At 49.1% G+C, this 22106-nt stretch overlaps 1 protein-coding gene across 2 annotated transcripts in view; it reads right to left on the bottom strand.

The window, feature by feature from the left end:
* Positions 1-22106, bottom strand: part of TP53BP2 (tumor protein p53 binding protein 2) — a 109169-nt gene that overhangs the window by 19384 nt on the left and 67679 nt on the right. For both annotated transcript variants that reach the window (XM_028158015.2, XM_028158014.2), the window contains 4 exons: positions 12444-12591; positions 6804-6917; positions 3183-3265; positions 203-304 (listed from right to left, as the gene is read on the bottom strand). In XM_028158015.2, coding sequence (XP_028013816.2) covers positions 203-304; positions 3183-3265; positions 6804-6917; positions 12444-12591 — 447 coding nt within the window. The remainder of the gene's footprint in view (positions 1-202; positions 305-3182; positions 3266-6803; positions 6918-12443; positions 12592-22106) is intronic.

Below are 22106 nucleotides of genomic sequence, written 5' to 3'. Positions count from 1 at the left end.
AGGAGTCCCGAGCCATGGGATGATTCAGGGTCCCCCCAAATGCTGGAGTGAAGAGGAGAAAGCACCACCCAGCAGGTGACTTGGGGTTCAGGGTGCACGGTCCTATCTGTGAGGTAACGGGCGCAATAATGAGGGGACACTGGGAACAGCCCGGCGCACACACGGGCATGCGGCCTGTCAGGCCTCTTCACACAGACGTTACCTTCGTCGCCAGCATCTGCTGCTGCGCCTCTATCTGCTGCTGCTGGCGCGATGCCATTTCCTGGAGCTCAGCGAGGGTCAGGTCCATCCGAGGACTGTTCACCTACAGGAGAACGCAACAAGCCCTGCCCGTGAGTGAGCACAGAGACGCGCCGCCGAGGTCTGGCTGTGCTGTTTACAAGCCTCACTGAACCACTCGGGGCACCATTATGCAGCCATTGTCCTTCCATAATATTAAAGAGACAACTGATTTTTTACATCATCACACCCCTCCCCCCGTTGATTTATTACTAAGTTAAGGTATCAAACATACTCACATACAGACCAACGCTTTTATTTTAAATAAAATATTTTATTTTAAAACTATTTAAACTTAGTTTCAATAGTCAGTAACATGAGTGGAACAATTTAGAAAAGCTCGGTTCTGTAGTTAATTTGTATCAGGAAGTAGTGTTTGACCATGTTAAACGTGATGGTGGGCATTGGCGGCAAAGCTAAAATAGAGTCATCAGGACCACCATCAAAAAATATGGCACTGGCGTTAAAAAATTTCAAGATACAGCCCTGACCGGTTTGGCTCAGTGGATAGAGCGTCGGCCTGCGGACTCAAGGGTCCCGGGTTCGATTCCAGTTAAGGGCATGTACCTTGGTTGCAGGCACATACCCAATAGGGAGTGTGCAGGAGGCAGCTGATCGATGTTTCTCTCTCATCGATGTTTCTAACTCTCTATTCCTCTCCCTTCCTCTCTGTAAAAAATCAATAAAATATTTTTTTAAAAAAATTTCAAGATACACTGGATCATCAGGGACAAAAGGCAAGGTGTCTACTCCCAAAACATGTACTCAACATGGTCCTAGAAGTTGTAGCCAGTTCAATAGAACAAGAAAGAGAAATAAACTGTATCCAGATTGGGGAGGAAGGAGTTAAGCTGTCATTAACTTATAGACAACATAATTATCTATAAAGAAAATCATATGGAATCTGTAAGAAAACTATTAGAACAATAAGCTACTTAGCAAGATGACTAGATAGAAAAATCAATATGCCAAAAATCAATTATCTTTCTATATATCAGGAAAATCAGAAATTGAAAAAAATTTTAACCAGTTAACTGCCACGTGTCCAAAACAGAAACCATCCCCACATGCCATGATATTTTGAACTTAATTTAAAAAATCAATTCGCAAAAATAAATATATTACAATTCAGGTGTTCTTGAATATTTTCAGCTGAAAATTCTCACGAAAAATGGTTTTGAAGTTGGTCAGGGCTGCCACTTAGGGAAAACATTTTTTTTATAGATGCGCATGGCGTGTGGGGAAGGTCAGGCGCTTATGGCGTACAATGGGTTAAATACTGGTTATAATGGCATACGAAATATCAAGTACTTAGGAATAAATTTAACAGGAGACATGCAAGACCTATATAATGAAAACTTCAAAACACTGCTGAGAGAAAGAAGACCCAACCAAACGGGAGGCAGAGCCTGGTGTTCATGAATGGAAAAGCTCAACACTATCAAGATGGCAATTCTTCCCACACTAATCTACGGATTCAATGGACTCCCCACCGATATTCCCGCAGGCTTTCTGTATAAGCTGGCGAGAAAATTCTAAAATTCCATGTGAAAATACCAAGGATCTAGAATAGCCAAAACAACCTTGACAAGGCTGGCTGGCTTTAAGACTTACAACGTTTGGGTAACCAGTCCAGTGTGGTACTGATGCCACGATAAACAGATCCAGGGAAGAAAAGAGTACCTGCTGGAGAAGATTCTAGAAAGTATAACTAACTTGTGGTGACAAAAAGTGGACCCACGGGTGGTTCCCTGAGGGTGAGGAGAGGGGAAGGATTACGACAGGACACACGGGGACTTGGGGTGACGGGGATTTTTTGACCGTGGCTATAGCGACGGTTTCAGAGGTGTGTGCAATGTCAGCAATTCTCAAACTGTGAATCTGAAATCTGTGTCGTTTACTGCATGTTGATTATACATCAATAAAGCTGTTTTTTACAAAAATACCCAGTGAAGGGAAAAGATATTACAGAGTGGCCAGATTATGATGATCTCTGAACGCATAATGATCTGGCCACTCAGTGTGTGTGTGTGTGTGTGTGTGTGTGTGTGTGTGTGTGTGTGTGTGTGTGTGTGTGTGTGTGTGTGTGTATATATATATATATATATATATATTAGAGGCCCAGTGCATGAATTCGTGCATGGGTGGGGTCCGGCCAGCCTGGCCAGGGGGAGGGGACATGGGCGGTTGGCTGGCCTGCCTGCTGGTTGAACTCCTGGTCGAGGGGACAATTTGCATATTAGCCTTTTATTATATAGGATATACACTGAGTGGCCAGATTATTATGCGTTCAGAGATCATCATCACCTGGCCACTCAGTATAGTGTCAAGAAGCACCCAAATCCTGTTAATGCTTAAGGCCCTGCCATCCTTGCCCTCCCTGTGCCAGCCGTTCACAGCCCGACCTGAGAAAAGACAGAGCAGGAGCAAATGCTACTTCCGATGACCTGGATCCTCACATGAGGTCGCTGTAGGTGGGAGAAAGGCCCGTTAGCCAATCCCCACAGCATTAGAAATTCTGGGCTCCGAAAAGAAGACGTGTAAGGGTACCCCAAAGATACCTGCTGACATTCATATGCAAGAGCAAAAGCACTGATAATTTTCCATTTTTCTAGAAGCATGACAGCAACAAATAAAATCACCCCCAAACAAATACTTCCTCACATATGTGCTCAACAGTTATTTTGTTCTGAATTGGTATATTCAGCGTCTAACTTCTTTCAACCGTCAGCATGGAGAGATCATGAAAATTAATTGTTTCTGTGAGATAAATGTAAAGCCACCTGTTTAAAAAGGGCCAGAGTTAGTAACCCACTGAATAACCAAGTGAGGACGAGGGAGCTTACAGGTTAAAAAGGCAGCAGCGCTGGGGTACGTGCTCAGCGGAGTAACAGATCACTCACCCCGTTCTCCTTCCTCCGATGGTCCCCCGGAATCTTCACACCATTTCTTTTCAAAGTGGGGTCCTGAGGCCGGGGTCCACTCCCTAAGCACACAATTCAAAACCAAGCGTTACATCCGAGCTGCAGACCCTCCAAGTCCATTTCTTAGTTCTGTGATTCCTGCCCTTTGACATTTTACGTGGAAACTTTAAACAAAATCTTTCTAATAGCAACGGCGTTAAGGCCTCGAACTCGGCCTGTTTTGGGAAACCTATCTCGGAACAGTGAATAGTGAACTTTATTAAACGCCCCTTGCTAACTATTCCCTAGGAAAGCTGCATGATTCAGAGACCAGAAGAGGGGGGAAATGTAACAAAATAAATGTTCTTCTCATTATGGGGAAAATCACACCATTTGCTTGGAGTAGCTCCTCCTAGTTCTCCATTTAGCTCCTCAGGAGTGAAATCAGAAACAGTTTCATTGAAAGAATTAAGTGAGAATTAAATCAATCCATCCTGTGCTCACTGAGAGTGTTTTGTAACTTACATGGGAAGGAAGCAATTGAAAATACAAGTAGTGTTTTGAATATCTGGCTTATCGAGGACATTTTGTGGTAATTCTGAAGTACTATGAAGTACTTCCCCATTTATTTAAGTAAAAATCTTCCATTTTCTTAGTTTGGGAAAGTACTAACTGGAAAACACTGTATTCTGTTTTGGCTAAAACGAATGTTTTAAGCCAAAATATATGGGTCTCTCAGCATCACTTAATGCATCATAAGGGAAAACAGTCTTAATTTAAACGGATACATCCTAAGAAACAAATATCAACAAAGAGAATTTTTTAAATAAGTGAAATTAAGCTAATATTTATCCTTCCAGCAATTAGAAAGATTATTAAATGTCTACTGAATCTGCCTAAAGCTTACCACAAACTCCCATGCCAGTAATACGATATCATCAGAGCCCGGGGTCACACCATCCCTAGCCCTACTGTGTTAGCTTTATTTATTTATTTATTTACTTATTTGTAATATATTTTTATTGATTACATAGAGGAAAGGAGGAGAGAGAGATAGAAACATCAATGATGAGAGAGAACCATTGACTGGCTGCCTCCTGCACACCCCCCACCGAGGATCGAGCCTGCACCTCGGGCATGTGCCCTTGACTGGAATCGAACCCGGGACCCTTCAGTCCGCAGGCCGACACTTTATCCACTGAGCCAAATGGGCTAGAACTGTGTTCGCTTTATTTTTAAAACACTGTTCAATTCTCTGAGAAAATAGCCCCAGGAATCGGTCACACTATTTCTGCAAGAAAAATAAATCTACCGTTTAGGAATAACTGCTGTCTTTGCTGCCTCAAAGGCAGCCCCCTCCAGCCCCCACCCCCCGCCCCCACCCCCGCCAGTGCAGTTCCATAGATAGAGTGCGAGGCGAGCGCTTTAAACATAGTTCCATATCCATTCTGGGTCCCAGCCCGAGTAAAACTGGAAAAAGACCACGGTGACAGCCTCCTCACCTGTCATCTAGCCGCCCCCACTGAGCAGGTCCAGGCCCGGCTAACGGACACTGACCAGCCGCCCTGTCCTACCCCAAGCCAGACACCATGTGGCACTGGAGTGTGGTGACAACGTGAACCAGCTCCTCCACCTTCCGATCCGCTTCTCGCGTTACAGACACACCGACACCGCACGTTCCGCTATCGAGAGGCCGTTCAATAATTCACCAGGGCTGCACGGCTGGCCATCTGAACTGGCAGGCGAGTGGGTGAAGGCCAACCATTTATTAGCAGAGGATGCGTGCAGCAACGTGAACGAAGAACGAATAAAAGTGAGATGCAGGCGCCAGTTTAAAACTACGGAAGAAGAACGCTTAGGGAAAAAACACGTGCTCATTTAAATTAGAGCCACGGGCACCGGTCACACCGCACGGCACGCCAGCCAGCCCGGCAGAGGTGACGCGAGTCCCACTCCTGGCTCTGCGCTGGGTGTGTGGCCTCTGACAAGTCACTGAACCCCAGAGTATCACCTTCTCATCTGCGGAGTGGAAGAGGCCAGACAAGTCCATTTTGAGCTCCTCCAGTCTGAACTTGTTAATTTCTCATTGTTGGGGACCATATGGATTTCTGAATTACCAGTAAAGTGATAAAACTGAGACTGCGTAACATCCAATGACGAACATGTTACCTACAGTCTTACTCCCAAGAATTATATACGGAAGTCACAAACCCTCAGCTTCCCATTGTGAAAACTCCGACAGTCTTAGAAATACCTCGTGATCCGCCTCCACCGGCGCCTTCCCACGAGAACAGAGCTTCCCACAGACCTGCCTGGAAGCTGCTTATCGTCCCACATCCTCCGAGACCTGCCCAGATGGCGGTGACGTGTGCAGCCTGCAGTTTCTCCACGGCCATGACTGCCTCCTGCCCTCTCCTCCCGTCATCTACAAACCCCGGTCACAGCCCTCATCACGGGAGGTGAGCACCTGACTGCCGTGTTCTCCCCACGCCGGTCCTGCCTGCACCTGCCTGAGGGTCCCAGCCACAAGCCAGGCTCTCGGCGCTGGGCTTCCTCACCCCCCCCCCCCCACTCCAGGCTCCTTTCATGGCCAACCTGGAACCGCATCCCCTAGAAGGGCTCCACCCTGGAATCTTACCTCCCAACCTTCTGCTGTGACCACAGTTCCTCTCACGCACCCCTGCACGGACCTGAGACTTGTCACCTCTAACCCCTGGTCGCCCTTCCCCCTCAGCCCTTCCATCCTCACTTCCTCCCCACCCAGCTTAGATGTCGTCTTGCCAGGACCCTCTTCGTCCCTGTCCCGCTGACCTTCCACTGAATGGGTCTGGCATCACCCCAGCCTGGGGTCAAGGTCAATTCAGCCACCTCTTCCCTTACAGCCTCGGGCTGGAGAGCGTCACGGTGGTCTCGTGGCCTCCGTGGGGCCGGCAACCTGCTCCCCTGGGCTCTCTCCTGTTCTCCGGCTCCGGCTCCGACTCGGACCGCGTCCATCCTCACCTTCAGAGGCCGCCTTCTACGGCTGAGAGAACGTGCTCCGATGACAATTCCCCGACTTGCTCACAGGCGCACGCATTTCCTCTTCCTGTCCTGTCACCATGGAAGAGGCTCCCTCCTCCGCCCACGAGACTCTCTGCCAGGGCTGAGGGGCGCCCCCTCAAGCATCCCCTCTTTCATGTACCGCAACCTCCTCCCCTCCCGCATTAAACACTATCATAAAGCTTCTCCCATCTGCGCCCTGGCTGCTGTGGCTCAGCTGAATGGACGCCGTCCCGTGCACCGAAAGGCTGCCAATGCCATTCCCGTGAGGGCGCATGCCCAGGTTGCAGGCTAGATCCCCAGCAGGGCGCGTGCAGGAGGCAGCCAATCGATGTTTCACTCTCGCATCCATGTTTCTCTCTCTCCCTCTCCCTTCCTCTCTCTCTAAAAATCAATACAAAAACCTTAAAAAACTTCTCTTCTTCAAACAAAACAGAACAAGCAAGACCATCCCCTTGTCTCCTCCCCGACAGTCAGATCTGTTCCCACTTACCTCTCGCTCACCCCTCAAATTACCCGGTTCCACTGCAATGCATTAAAACACAGTTCAAATCCTGCTGCTGGCCACGGGATGCCACCTACCCAAGTCCCTGCCGGCGGGGCGCTCATGTCGCAGGAAGAAACGCACGTCACTCCTCTGACTTCCAAACCTCTGCAGGACGTCGAACATCCGCTCGTTATCTGCAATGGGGCGTTCTGGAAGAAAGACAAACACATCGTGTTATCTATCCTTCATGCACATTGCATATTGGGACTGCAGGAAACACGTGGCAGCTTAGGTCATTGGTTTCCATTAAAGGGCCCTTAGGAAACGCAGCATCACAGAATTCCCACACACACTCAGTGTCGAGCCCGGGGGAGACCTGGAAGGAGCCGGGCCCGACCTCACTCCGTGGGCCCCTCACTCGCCACCAGCCTGCCACGTAGCCGGTCCCCGGGTTTCAAAGGTTTCCGTCATCTCCTAATGGGATGGTCTGAGGTCCCTTCTCACTCTAACGGTTCTAGGATTCTCTAAATACATAAACCAAAAATTTTACAAACAATTTTCTAAATAGCCTAGTCTTACTCTCTATTAGACTTTTTAAATTATCATTTTAAAAACTGTTAAAAAGTTAGATGTATCCACTGCCAAGTAACAGGCTGTTGACTGCACTGAAAATACATCCACTTGGCCCCTCAGTGAACTGCCACTTGTCCGAACTCTTCTAGAGACAAAAAGAAGGGCTCAGCTAAACACCCTACTAGACGGGAACTGCGGGAGAAACCAGGTACCCTGCGCTCCCTCAAAAAATCTCCCAACCTGACTCAGGTGTCATTTATGCACCAAAGGGCTGCGGGTTCGAGTCCCAGTCGGGGCACATGCCCAGCTTGCGGGTTCCATGCCCAGTCAGGATGTACATGGAGGCAACCGATGGGTATTTCTCGACTGCCAGCATCACTTTTAACAGAAGGTGGTGGAAACAGCCTAAGAACACGCAGTGCACTTGTCAGTCACGAGGCAACATCTACGTGAACAGCGCAGGCAGAGACTGCAGCAGCCAAGCATTCGGCAGCCCATTTCGCGAGCCAACCCTGAGCTTCACGGGCCTGGCTGCAACCATGGTCCGTTCTGGTTCTATTCCCAGTGACAGAGTGTCCTGAGCCGACACAGATGTCCCTCTTCTGCCAACCACAGAAATTCTAACTAAGACCCCCCCCGGAAGGGACCACCATAGATGAGTAGAAACCCACCGACAGAAACTGAGTAGCCCTCCACCTCCTCACACACACACACACACACACACACACACACACACACTAGTTCACAGGAAATAAAATCCCCCGATTCCAGAAGCAAAGAGAGAACTCAAAGGCAGTGAAGCAACTCCCATCCCTGCTGGGCGGGACCATCTTAAAGGCCATGACCTTCCCGGAGGTCCGGGAGCCGAGGCCCTGCTGGCCTGTGAGGACGAGAGCAGGCCCGGGCTGCATGCTGGATGCACGTCACAGGTTCTCAAGGCCCCTGCGCCCGCCCCCTCCCCTATCTCCTGGTCTCGGCCCGCGGCCTCCGTGATGTGAACGTGCCACTCCGCACACGGATGCGTCCCCAGCACCCTCTCCTCCTGCCGATGGAGCATGTCCACCCGTCGCTGTGGTTACCACGCCGTGTTCTAAGCATCTGCTGAACCTGCTTCTACGCGACGGCAGCAAACTTATCTGTCTCCCTCCCCATCGGTCCCAGGCCTGTAAGAGGAATCTCAGAAATGCTCTCTACACAAACAACTGACAGGCGGCAAGGAGACGGAGATGGCAAATCAAAGCTCCTCGCTGTAAAAAGGTTGTCAGTGAACGAAAATAAGAAACTTGAGAAGCTCACAAAATCAAAGTAATATATTTACTATTTATTAAATAGGACACTTGGGACAATTTATAGCAAAAAGGGGGGGTGTTTAAAACATCATAGCTATTACTGAGAGCTAATACTAAGTGCACCAAGGGCTATGCTAAGCCCCCCTCCCCCCACGTATTATCTCCTGGAATCCTCACTCAATCCTATGAGATAGGTTCAATTATTATCCCAATTCTGTAGATAAAACACTGGAGAATTACAGAGGTTAAGGACCTGGCCTTCAATCATAAAGCTGGTAAATGACAGAGCCAGAATTTCAATACCCAAGACTTCGTTCTTAATCACACCGTACAAACAACCGTCAAATTAATTATGAGTCATTGCAACCAATCAAAATCCCAACAGCATGTTTCCCGGAGCCTTTCCAGGTAATTCTAAAATATATCTGGAAAAGGGAATACACAAGCATTGCTCAGATATTTTTTTAAAAAGCAGAATGAAATAAGCCCTTGCCTTACAGATAGCCAACAAATTAGAAAACTATAGTAATTAAAACTGGCTCCGTCCGGCCCTGGCCTGAGCGGCTCGGCTGGTTGGGGGTCGCCCCCTGCACGAAAGGTTGCCGGTTCAATTCCCAGTCAGGGCACATGCCCCGGTTGAGGGCTCAACTGCTGGTAGGGGGCGTGCAGGAGGCAGACAATCCATGTTTCACTCTCACATCAATGTTTCTCTCTCTCTCTCTCTCTCCATCTCCCTTCCTCTCTCTTGAAAAATCAATTTTAAAAAATCTTTATAAGACAAACAAAAACCTGGTTCTGTCCTAAATAAGGAGAAAAAATGAAAGGAACGGGCTAAAGCTTACAGAAACACCCCTTCATAGGAGACACAACCTAGGACAGGAAGTGAGGTCGTGACAGAAAGGAAAAAACTGTCCATAAGGCACTTAAGAGGATTCACTATCCATGTGGGGGAAAAGTTAAGTCCCTAATTCACACTAGTCACAAAAATTAAAGAGGCGAGGGAGAGGTGAGGGAAAGGGAGGAAGGAAAAGAACGTAAAACTTGTGGCATAAATTACCAGAAGAATATGCTTACGGCCTTGGAGTCAGGAAAGAATTTCCCCACAAAGCGGATAACGTGGCCCGAGGCCTACAACAGCAGGTTTTCGGTCCGTCTTTGTGTTTGATGTCGACAAGTCAAGAGGGAAAAGGCCAAAGCCAAGGGAAGCCTGAGCGGAGGCTCCGGAGAAACCAGTTTTTAAAAGTGAGACCCAAACGGCTAATGAATGAATTCTCAGAAGGGCAGCATCAGCTCAGCAAAGAGGAACGTGTTATTCCATCAACTGGTGATGAGGATGCTTTTAGGAAGAGCTGGCAGGACCGTGAGCTTCTGTAGCCTTTGTTGAGGGAAACCTGGCAATGCATTAAATTTTAAACGCGTGACCCCTCAACCAGGCACCCCACCTGTTACCTACTCCACAGAAATGCTCGCACGGGACCCAGAGGCTCCTACGAGGGTTTTACTGCAGCATTTACAAAAACAAGAGCAGGATTCATGTAAATGTTTATGAATAAAGAAATGGTTAAGTCAACCGTAGCTTATGCATACTGTGAAAGATGATGTGATTATTAGAAAAAATGATGTAAATGGACACATCTTACAGTACCTCCAAGCTCTGTTGGCAGGTAAAACAGTACAGGGCAGGGTATTGATACACATGGTACTATTCACATAAAGCAGAAACAGAGGAAGGCATAACCCACAAAACTATTTCTATAGCTACGTACAGATGCAGAGAAGTCTGAAAAGCGATCGGCTAAAGTCACAGCAATTACACCAAGTGATCAGGGGATGGACTTGGGGAAGACACTTCCATTCTATGGATGTTAAAAAAACACATATTCAGATGCTCTCCACCTTTTTTAACTTAAAAAGTTAGAAGGAAAAAAATCCTAACCATCGTCACATAATATGGGTTCAGGACCTCAAGTGAGCAGAGATAGGAGAGGAAAGGGAGGCGGCGGAATCCAGAGCTCCAGGAAGAGCCTTGGCAAAGGGAACATTCTCCTCTCCCCCATGCACGTCAGGAGGAGGACAGGCACCTTCAGACAGAACCTGAGGCGCCTGCAGAAGCAGGAAATGCAGGGACTCGGGTGGGTGGTTCCAATCACCGGGGGAAGTGTAAGGCAGGGTGAATGCGAGCTCATTGACTCCTTCAGTGAGCACTGACTGAGCACCAGCACCTACTACGTGCCAGGCACTCTCCGAGCGCTGCGGGCAGCAATGAGCAGGGAAGCAGGATCTCTCTCTCTCTCAGGGAGTCTACACGCTAGTGCATGTGTTTGGGGCGACAGGGATCAAAAAGGCAATAAAGTGATAAACACACACACACACAGAGCGATGTGTGTACACAGAGGATTAAACCAGGATGACATCACAGAGAACGTCCTGGCTACTTTTGCAAGATGCTCGGGCAAAGGCTCTCCGAGGAGGGAACGTTTTAACTAAAACCCCAAGGGCCGGAGGGCGCAGCACTGACAATCCGGAGGGAAGCAAGCCAGGTCGTGGGAACAGCTAGTGCCACTGGCTCTGGGGCGGGCAAGAGCTGAGTGTGGTTCACTCGTGAATATAAAAAAGCTGCAGGAGGGGCAGGGAGGGAAACAGGACCAATGACAACAAAGACAGCAAGCCTTTAAGACCCACCATCCAGGATCGAGCGTTTGGATTTTATTCTAAGTAGAAGAGAAAGCTCTTCGGGGTGTCAATACGAAAGTCCAACGATCAGATTCTCATTTAAAAGGATCACTTGGATTTCTTTATGCAAATGGTCTAATCTAGCTCTTAGGTGAAGGTTAAAAAAATAAGCGATGCATGGAGCGAGAAGACCTTCTAGAACACCCAAGGGTGGGAAAGGCAACCACAGACAGGTACGAGGACGTGCAGGGGAGCCGGGCGCTCAGCTGAAGTCAGGTTTCGTGGCCGGTTTGAGCCCAACGAGCGCAGTGTGTAACCTGCACCCCCAGCGGAGAAAGGGGGAACCGCGGGAGCTCACCCAGGCTGTGCAGGAACGAGCAGAACTCGGGAAAAATTACTCCCAGGCCTACAAACTCCTAAGGGGCCAAAGAAACCAGGCCGCCCCACTTCCGAGCTGCAAAGAACTACAATGAGGGAATGATTTCAAGGCTTCATACACCGAGTGGCCAGATTATTATGATCTCTGAACGCATAATAATCTGGCCACTCAGAGTGTGTGTGTGTGTGTGTGTGTGTGTGTGTGTGTGTGTGTGTGTGCTAGAGGCCCGGTGCATGAATTCGTGCATGGGTGGGGTCCGGCCAGCCTGGCCAGGGGAAGGGGACATGGGCGGTTGGCTGGCCTGCCTGCTGGTCGAACTCCTGGTCAAGGGGACAATTTGCATATTAGCCTTTTATTATATAGGATATACACTGAGTGGCCAGATTATTATGCGTTCAGAGATCGTAATCATCTGGCCACTCCGTGTATAAGGCCTATGATTGCACCAGTGCCCTCTGCCACCACAGTAACTACACTGAGCAGCTCTCCCGAAAAGCCTACAAACCTTCGAGAGGGCAAGACAATCAGGAGGCCGCACGTTTCTAATCAGGCAGAGCCTCGGCATACAAACCCTAGGAGCACCCAGCCGCTCCCACTGGGTGTCAGCTGCCTGCCCTCTGACCTTTCCTACTGTGGTGTCGCCACGGTGATGCAGAAAGAGAACAGAGACGTCCTATGTCACAGCGAAGCTGGAGGGGACGTGTCTCCTGAGGGACACGCTGCTCTCCAGCTCCTCTGTGGGGAAGCGTGAGCATCCCCGCCACGTCCAGCAGGAGCCATAAGAGACGCGGAACCGAGCACAGGCTGCCCGGCCCTCCCACCTGAGCCACACCACACTTCGGCCAAATGGCAGTCGCTCTCGCCGGGCTCCTTGCACAGGTCCACCACATCCCTGCATATCGTTTCTGGGGTCACGGGTACTTCTGTAAAGTGCTGCTCGTTGTTGCTGAGGTACACGGTAAGAAACATCTGGAAACAAAGAGAAAGCACAAGAGTTACCGACTGCCCACACTGGCGGTGTTCGCCTTCGCTTCCCGTCCCCAAACAGGCCCAGGTGCAAATGTTCAACAGAACAGTCGGGCTCACCCTGGCCGCGAGTGGGGGTGGGGCCCTGCCCACTAGGGTCCTGCCCCCTCAGGAGCAAAGCCTGCAGCAGCCTGGGAGCCTGGGGGACAGTCAAACCAGTTCACACGGAAGGTGAAATTAAACCCTTCTCTGACATTTTACTTATGGGATTTGTCTACCAAATCCTTATACAGTTCTTAGCATGTGCCAGGCGCACACTACATGCAGATCTTCCTACCAATCCTGTAAAGGTGATGGGGGAGATCATACACACACACTCATGCACAGATACAAAGGAATGTACGACGGCTGCATAAGAACATAGGATGTAAAGCGTCTGAAGGCAAGACGGAAACGGGACAGACCTTGGAGGGCAATGTTTACACCATGCGCATACATTCCCTAGTCAACAATTTAAACCCAAAATGTTTAAGCAAGTTAAATAGCGACTTCAGAGCATGTCCTCACCAACCAGGTGTAAGCAGAAATGACCGGCTGTCATGCCACAACGTTTCTGACCTTGCAGACAAACATTCAGGCCAGCAGAGGATTTAAATCTAAAACTCATTAACAATCTTTTCCCAGTAAAAATAGACATTGCATCTTAAAAAACACTGCTACTGAAGAATGCAAGTTTTCACACCTATTAAATTACCAAAAAAGAAAAGAAAGAAAGAAAGAAAGAAAGAAAGAAAGAAAGAAAGAAAGAAAGAAAAGTGCTGTTAATTCCCACTGCTGCAGAAGCAAATTGTTGATGGCAATGCCAGTCAGTAAACCCCTATGGCTCATTCAACTCAGTGGGTACCTACGATGTGCATGCAACTCAATGAGCACCTACTCAGCGCAATCAGTATGCATCAGGAACAGAAGAACAAACCATTTGAAAGAGTAACCCCACTGTGACACTTTATCCTGTGAAAATAATTCCAATCAAAGATAGAGCATGCCAAGGCCCTGGACTATGAGCCTGATGGACCAGTACAGCACGTTATGCAAAAATAATTAGTGAGACTCTACGAGATTTTGGGGGAGGTTTGGGTTTTAAGGCTGTAAAAAGCAGAAGAGTAAGATCTGTACTGTGATCACAACGACACGAGACCATCATACAACAGCCACACGACTGCCCCTTCCAGCTTCAACTGCCCGCCCGTCACCCCAGAACCGAGAAGGCTGCACTCGGCCCCTTGTTGTAAAGAAGGCAGCGTCCCATTAGGGATGATGGTGGAAACTGGCTAAGACACCAGACTGGATGCCTCAGGATTTGGCTGAAGTGGGAAGAGAAGACGTGCACAAGAGAAAGTGGGGGGGAGAAGGGGGGAGGACACAGGGGCCGGGAGGAACTGGCTCATCCCTGGGAGCTTCCTGGCTCCTCCTTGCATTAAACCATCTTTTCTTAAGGGAATCCAAGTCTCCACTTCTTGCAACCAAAGCTCTTAATCCCCATAAATGTGTATAACATAGAAAGTAACCTAGAGACCTAGCCAGTTTGCTCAGTGGATAGAACATTGGCCTGCGGAGTGAAGGGTCCCGGGTTCGATTCCAGTCAAAGGCACATGCCCAGGTTTCGGGCTCAATCCCCAGTAGGGGGCTTGCAGGAGGCAGCCAATCAATGATTCTCTCTCCTCATTGATGTTTCTATCCCTCTCTCACTCTCCCTTCCTCTCTGAAATCAATAAAAATTTATTTAAAAAAAATATTAACCTATAAAACATAGAAGGTAACCCATTACAACTAGAAGGTAACCCAGAAAAGTTACAAAGGTGGATTCTGTTGAAACAATAAATAAAACGAATGAAAAACAGCTGAGTTCCCATATGAGGTCAGAACCCTCCAGCTAATGACACCAAGTTTGCACAGAGATACACGGTTCTAGGCCTCAGCTTGGCCAACAAGGCAAAACTTTGAAACTGTTACACAAAAATGGCCAAGCATTAGATAAACAACAAAGATGAACTAAACTCACAGAATCCCACCGGCTGCTGCTCTGGCAAACGTACAGCAAATGTATTTAGTGTCAGAGATAAACAATTTACACTTCAGCATGAAACAGGACGTCTCTCCTCTATATTCCCCACCCACACCAAAACTTTCTTTGAAGTTCAACTCTTCAAGAATAATAACTGTTTTCCCTGTAAATATGAGACTTAGGTGTTTATGAAATACAGAAATACTTAATATACAGTCTGCCTACTAAACACAGAGTCTCAACAAATAAACGGCCATCATTACGTAAGATCGGCACCTTACCCGGTCAATGCCACCTGTCCGAGTGCTGGCACACACATCATCTCAAAACGCACATCGAGTCTCAGATAGACAGTACAGGTATTGTTTTCTCTTTATACATAAGTCCTTTAAAGAGGACTCAGAGAAGTGATCTACTTAGCTGCTAAGGAGAGGGTCGGGGTACAAGTCTGTTCTTCTGATCCATCCTCCACCCTTTAAGCTGTCCACGCAGCAGAAAAATACTAGGAACGGCTCTGTTTAACCACAGCAGCCCAAACTCGAATAGAGATCTGGTCTTTCACCTGCTGGGAAACCACAGCGTTGTTTCTTTAAAAGCGTCATTACAAATAAGAATGACGAGGTGTGTTCTGTTTACGATCACTACCCCCCAAAAGCCCCAGAATTAATACTGGCATGAATGGCAGCACATGCGGTGACCCCATCTCTACCTTGTCTGCATGAAGATTAGCTCCGGGGTGACTTTCTAACTGTGTGAGGCCCTGGATGCTGGGCCAGCCATGTGACATTGCTGCCGGTTCCCGGGCAGGAGATCTGGGGCCTAACCCCAGATTTGTTAATAATTAGTTAGACAACCTTAGGGAAATAATGTCACCTCCCGAATCTCAGCCTCCTCGTCTTCAAAATAAGAGTCTTTAAGTTCCCTAAGAGCTACCATTATGTTAGGTGTTTATTCGGTGTCAGAGTAAAAGCCAGCATGTTTACACCAGCCTGCAAGCTGGACGTTAGCAATCCAGGCATGACGTGAGGGCCTGCATGAGGGCAGCGGGTGGGGACCTAGCAGAAAAGGCAGATTCGACAGAAGACAGGCGGTGGTGACTAAGTGAGGGTGGGGGGAAGGGTTGTGTGGGAACTGGACAATTCAGTGATTAGTGAGAAAGTCAATTCAGGAAGAAACCAGGTTGCTTTGTTGTGTGACTATGAGGACGGAGGGGGGAGGGGGAGGCAGAGTTAGAGTTTGTTTTGGATTAGCTGCCTGATCCTGCCCACACCAACACCTGCCCCCATTCCCTCTCAGCCCTCATCTCCTAATCCCCCGCGCGCGCTCTGTTCCACCCCCTCCCCCTAGCTGTTCCTCACACGCCAGGCACGTTCCCCGCTCAGGGCCCGAGCACTTCTGTTCCTGTTTGCAATGTTCTTCCCTGCAGGCCACTCAGATGTCGCCTTCTCAGTGAGGCCTCCCTGGCCGCCCTGCTAAATGCCACTTCCCTGCTTTACGTCTCTTCTTGGCACAGTCGCTGACATACTATATTTAATTATTACAGTTATTTAACATGTTTTTATGTCTTCCCTATTAAAACAGTCCAGGGTTTTGTCTGTTCCATGCGCTATCCTCAGCACCATGAATGTGGCTGGTATGTAACAAGGAAGTAGTAAGTGTTTGTTTATGATTAATAAATTCTTTAGCTGTGACTGCATTTCACAGATTTACCTCTGATGGAGTTTCACAGTAAGTGTTCTTTCCGGTATGGCAAATGCTACAGCGGAAAGCACAGCTAGACGCTGAGAGAAATCAGTGTGTCCCTCCTCCTTTCTCCAGCTTATATCATGACTTTAACAAGTCATCCCACTTGTCTCAAGGTTCTTCATTCATTCACTATTTATAAGCCACCATTTCATAGTCTAAGTTCTAACAGAACTGATCCTCACCGAATAGCTAGGACAGCACACAGTACAACATTCAAGAGAGACAGAGCACTGTGTGGAGAGGGACACGGCCGGCCCCCGGGGAGGCAGCAAGTCGCTCAATGGCCCACGCGGCTCCCTCCCTCGTCTACCCCCCACCTCTCTCCACTGGTCACTCGACAGCAGTCAGGTGGCCTGGGGAGCAGTTTGTGGAAATCAACCTTCGGCAGGAAGCAGGGTGGGGGAAGGTGGAGGGGGATGTGGAGGGCAAGCGGGAGAGGCAGTGACTCCCACACCTGCCAGGTCAGGGAGGGGCCCGAACACGAGCTCACCTGAATGAGAGCAGGAGCCTGGCTAGGCCCAGGCAGAGGAACCAGCCAGGGAAAGACCGAGGAAGGATGGAGTCGGTCACGTCTGTGGACGAGGAAGGTCACTAGAGGGAGCACAGGGAAAGGGTTCCAGATTCCGAAGACAGTAATTCAGAGGCCGGATCATGCAGGACTTCGAAGGCCACGGGTCCTCAACTTCGGTGTGGACAGAGCTGCTCATCACAGATGCTGGGCCAGCCCGAGTTTCCGATTCAGCAGATGGGGAGGGCCTGCGAGTGTGCATTGCCGTGTGTGTGTGTGTGTGTGTGTGTGTGTGTGTGTGTGTGTGTGTTATAGATTCTGCATTTCCAACAAGCTCCCCTGTGATGCTGACGCTGCTGGCCCACAGCCTACAAGCTGAGAACCATTATTCTAAGGCCCCAAGAAGAATCTGGATTCTAATCTAAGAGGCCATGGGGGGGGGGGGCGCAAAGCACTAAGAGGCAGAGCAGATGAGTGGTTGCAGGGGCTGGAGGGACTTCCTTTTGGGTGATGAAACGTTGTGGAGTTAGAGATGAAGTTAACAACCTTCTGAGGGCACTGGAGCCACTGAACTGCACACTTTACAGCAGGGGTGGGGAACGTCGGCCGCGGGCTGGGCTGAGTAAGGCCCGGGAAATCCTTGGGTCTGGCCCTGCCAAGGCCTTAGGGGTGAGTTAATGCAATGTTTCGCCCAATACAGCAGGCTAATTTTTAAGTTGATAATCCTGTATGGCCCGTGAGTGATGTTATAAATATCCAATGGTCCGTGGCAGGAAAAGGTCCCCCCGCCACCGCCTCACAGGGTGGATTTTGTGGTGTATGAACTGTGTCATCATTTAAAAGGCCTACTACATGCTGCCTGTGTGAGAGAGAAACATCTCCTAAGGAAGGTAAATTTACCCATGGAAAGTCAGAGAACAACTTAGCACTAATTTGCATGGATGAGACTTGTAGGTAAGATGGGAATTCAGAAATGGGGGGAAAGAAATGTGATCTGAGACAGACTGAAGTGTCAGCCAAGAGGTGTAAACGAATGGAAAACAAAAACTAACCTATAGTAACCTTCCTTCCAAAATGCCATCTTTTCCGGATGCTTGGGAGTTGCTAATACACCATGACACCCCATATCCCAAGGAAACAGACCGCACTTCATTCGCTTCTTTCCCATGCGGAGCAGCAGAATGGGTCCCTCCTTAACGCCCCTGGGAAAGGCTGTGAGAAACGGGATTCTTCTCTCTGACTCAAGCTGCAGCGTTCGTGCCTGGGAACTGCTGAGCTCAGTTCTCTCCGTCATAGAGTGCAGCAACCATAGATCAAAGCAACGGCCAGCCTTCACAGAGGCACAGAGCGTCTCACTGGACACCCGGAGGAAGCTGCTGGGGCGCTGCGAACGCTCACAGCGCCCAGCCACCGCATACGGGCTTTCCTCCCTGGTAGAGGCGCCAGATCAGCCCTTCTCGGTGACTTTAAAACGCCAACTTCCTTCCGACTTGTAAGTCAGGAACTTCAACTTTTTAAGTACGAACTGCAGGAGAAGAGATCAATCCACCAATATGTAATGGAGTAAACTAAGTGGAGCACAGCCCGGGGCGGGAAGCTCAGTTGGTTAGAACATCGTCCCGTGTGCCAAGGTTGTGGGCTGGACGGTCAGGGCACTCACAAGGATCAACCAAAGAATGCATAATAAGTGGAACAACAAATCTATTCCTCTCACCCCTACCCCACCTCCCCTTCCTCTCTCTAAAATCAACTTAAAGATATTTTTAAAAGAAGAACAGAGGATATAACAGACAGATCACATAAGATGATATAAATGATAAAACCTGAGGGGGGGATAAATGTAAACTGAAACAATGGGTACCACTTACAACTATTAAATTAGCTTTCAATTCAAAGATAAGCTCCAACAGAGAGGAGGCTGTAAAGAGGTGATTCACGCCGGCCAGAGTGGCTCGGTCGTGAGCACAGTCCTGTGCACCCAAATGTTGCTGGTTTGGTTCCGTCAGGGCACATTCCGAGTTGCAGGTTTAATCCCCTGAAGGCAACCAATCCATGTTTCTCTCTCTCTCTTCCTCTCCCCACCTCCCTCTCTTCCTCCCCCCCTCCCATAATTGTTCCTCTCTAAGCATGTCCTAGGGAGAGAGAGAGAGAGAGAGAGAGAGAGAGAGAGAGAGAGAGAGAGAGAGAGAGAAGTGGTTCACTCACGAGAGGATTACATCAGCCCAGGCAAGAGCAGGGTAAAGCAGAAGAGGAGCCTGGACTGGAGAGGAGGGACGCTGACTCAGGGATGGAAGCTATGGGAGGAAATGGAAGAATGGAAGGGCAGTGGCTACAGCGCCCAGGTCTCTGGCTGCTGAAGGCAACAAGCAAAACCTACCAGAGAAGGATCCTCGCTCCCTTTAATATAGTGTTGTCCAAAATAGCTCCCTTCCCGGGAAATCAACGGACTATCCAAAAATGACCATCTACCTAGATCTTGTGCAGAAAAACACTGGCTGGAGGAGCCCTTTCTAGAACTCAAGTCGGCTCTCTTCAGTTTCCTAAATCACGTGCTACTCTGCATCTCTGTCAGTGAAATGAAGATGTCACTGGTTTTTAAAACCGGTCAGGGAACTGTTAGGTGAGCGCGTCGGAAGCGTCCGGGATGGCCACGTGGTCACAAGTAAGGCTGGTGCCAAGCATTAAGGTTAGGGTTAGGGCTTCCTTAAGAAACCTGCGCGCTCCGCTCAGTGTCACAGAGCCACGGCGACAGAAGGGACGGCGGCTGCTCTCCGCCCGCAGAGCTCTAGTGAGATAACACCGCGCGGTTTCTTAGGGACCAGCGGTCCCCTGTCCGGACTCGGGCTTATTCCCCAGCCCGGGGAGGTATCGGTTTCTTCTCTCGCCCCAGGGACTCTGAGTGTTTAAACAAGGGCAAACTGTGCTGACTGGGTTCACGGCTGCCCACACCACCCGCTGGGCCCGTGGCTGGTGCGGGAACCCGAGTTCGTCTGGGTGGTTTTCTGCACTTTCCTGCGGCGGGAGCTCTCTCCCTGCCTTCCCACCTCCACAAGCCATTCTCCACACAGCCAGAGCGGGCACTTCTAACCCCATTATGTCACTTTTACAGCTTAAAACTCTTCCAGTGGCTGCCACCTCCCTTCCCAGGCCACCTGAGCTCTCCGCCCCACCCACGGAAGCTGCCCGGCGGTCCCTCTCTCCACTCAGCTCCTCACGGCCCCCGGCCACCAGCCTCCCGGCCCCCTCCAGGCCCAGGTACCAGGGCCTAGGAGTTCTTCCCACTCGAAATGCTCCGCTCACAAACCTTCACAGGACCAGCTCCCTCGGATCAGCAGGTCTGAGCTGAACTGTCCACCCACTTCCCTGGCCACCCCAGTCACATTATCCTACTTACACCCCCTCTCATGTTTTCTTGTTTTATTTTCCATCTCTCCATCCCTTCCTCTCCTCCCCCCGCAAGCTCCATGAAAGGTAAGGTCCCTGAAATGTGTCTTCTTCTTTCCTGTATCCATGGCACTTGGAATACAGAGAATGTTTATAAATACTGTTGAACAGATGTCCCCAAAAGGCCATCCATAAATAACCGACAGGCCAATGAGGAGGAGTGAAGAGCAATGACTCAGTGTGATTTCATTCAACAGCAGCTCCTAGCTTGTGTCCAGTAGATCCATCCGATTAGATGGAACCACTACTCCCTACTACACAGAAGCACGAGTGGAGACCGTGTCCCGGGGCCCCCATCTGGTGTCCCACCAGCAGTGGGCACCCCTCCGGCCCCTGCTGCACCCCCCGAGCCTCTGGAAAGGGCCGAGGAGTGACGGGCAGCTCACACGGTGCTTTATGATTTCCCACCCTCCACACCTCCCAGCACTAGTCCACTTCAGATTCTTCCTTTCCTACATCATCACCTTCGAGCCCTGTTAAAAGATAAAAGATTAGCCAACACCCACATACCAAAGGTAATTACTACCCCTCTTCTCTCCTCCTGCAGAGGTGGGAGAGCTGAGGTCTCTAAGGAAGTCTAGGAGGTAGAAAAAAGTCACTGAGAAAGAGAATCTCCTTCAGGTCATATTGATAGGAGAACCATTTAGCAATCTCCTCCTCCAGCTTGGGTTCTAAGGATGGAAAGATGTGTTTTCCTTTAACTACTTCAAACATAATTAGTTATGCTCTAGGAAGCACTATTTGAAGTTATCATTGGCCAAGAGGATGTCATCCACCGTGCGCCCGGCCAAGTATATAAAAGGGTTCTAATCTCGTCTAATCTCGGCATCACCACCTCAGAGAGCGTCTGTTTGAAGGAGGACCTGGATTCATATCTCATTTATGCTGAGTGACCAGGAGCAAGTCACCGAAATCCTTCCGGCTTCCAATTCCCAATCTGCCGGATGAGAATGAGAAGACTCACGTCACGGGATCATTTATCGGCTGACCAACCTACCTCACCGGGCAGTGCCAGGCCCAGGGAGGTTCTCAGAGCTTCCTCACCTTCCCTGGCCAGGAAGGGGCACACCGGTTTACAGGGAGATGGTTCATTCCGCGGTGGGAGATCAGCCCGCGTCCCAGCCACTTCCCATTACCGCCATTAGTAGTGAAACTGGGATTCTGTAAACACTCACTGAGGTTTCTACTATCTTTCTAAACTTCTGTCTTAGGGATTTTCAGTTGAAATGTTTAAAATCTAAATGAAGTAATATTTATTATAAATTGTTTCTAGAAAAACACCTGAAGTCTGCATTCCACGGGAAAGTGCAATATTTCCTGGCCATGAACATTTTCAATGAAAATCTGACTCTGTTATCATCCAAATAAGTAATCTGGTTTGGGATAAACTTTATGTAGAAAAATAAAACTACAAGTGACCACAGTTGCCTGTTAGTGGAGTTGCTTTTATGTTTAGGATTTGCATTTCTTGGATAAGATAGTTTTGTAAGACAGTATGCCAAGTGTTTTAAGAACCACTGTCCCCTAATACTCAGTGCTCCTGAAGGATCTCCTAATGACTAAAGTTTCTTGGCTCTCCCCAATGAGATGTACATTTTTTAAAGATTTTTTAAAGAATAGATTTTTAGAGAGAGAGGAAGGAAGAGGGAGGGAGGGAGGGGGGGGAGAGAGGGAGGAAGGAAGGAAGGGGGGGGGGAGAGAGAGAGAGAGAGAGAGAGAGAAACATCGATCACTGCTGAGGCCTATTATGACTCC

This window comes from Eptesicus fuscus, chromosome 24, assembly GCF_027574615.1.
Source record: "Eptesicus fuscus isolate TK198812 chromosome 24, DD_ASM_mEF_20220401, whole genome shotgun sequence".
Classification (NCBI taxonomy): Eukaryota; Metazoa; Chordata; class Mammalia; order Chiroptera; family Vespertilionidae; genus Eptesicus; species Eptesicus fuscus.
Note: the sequence above shows the minus strand (reverse complement) of the source record. Positions and strands in the feature narration are given on the sequence as shown.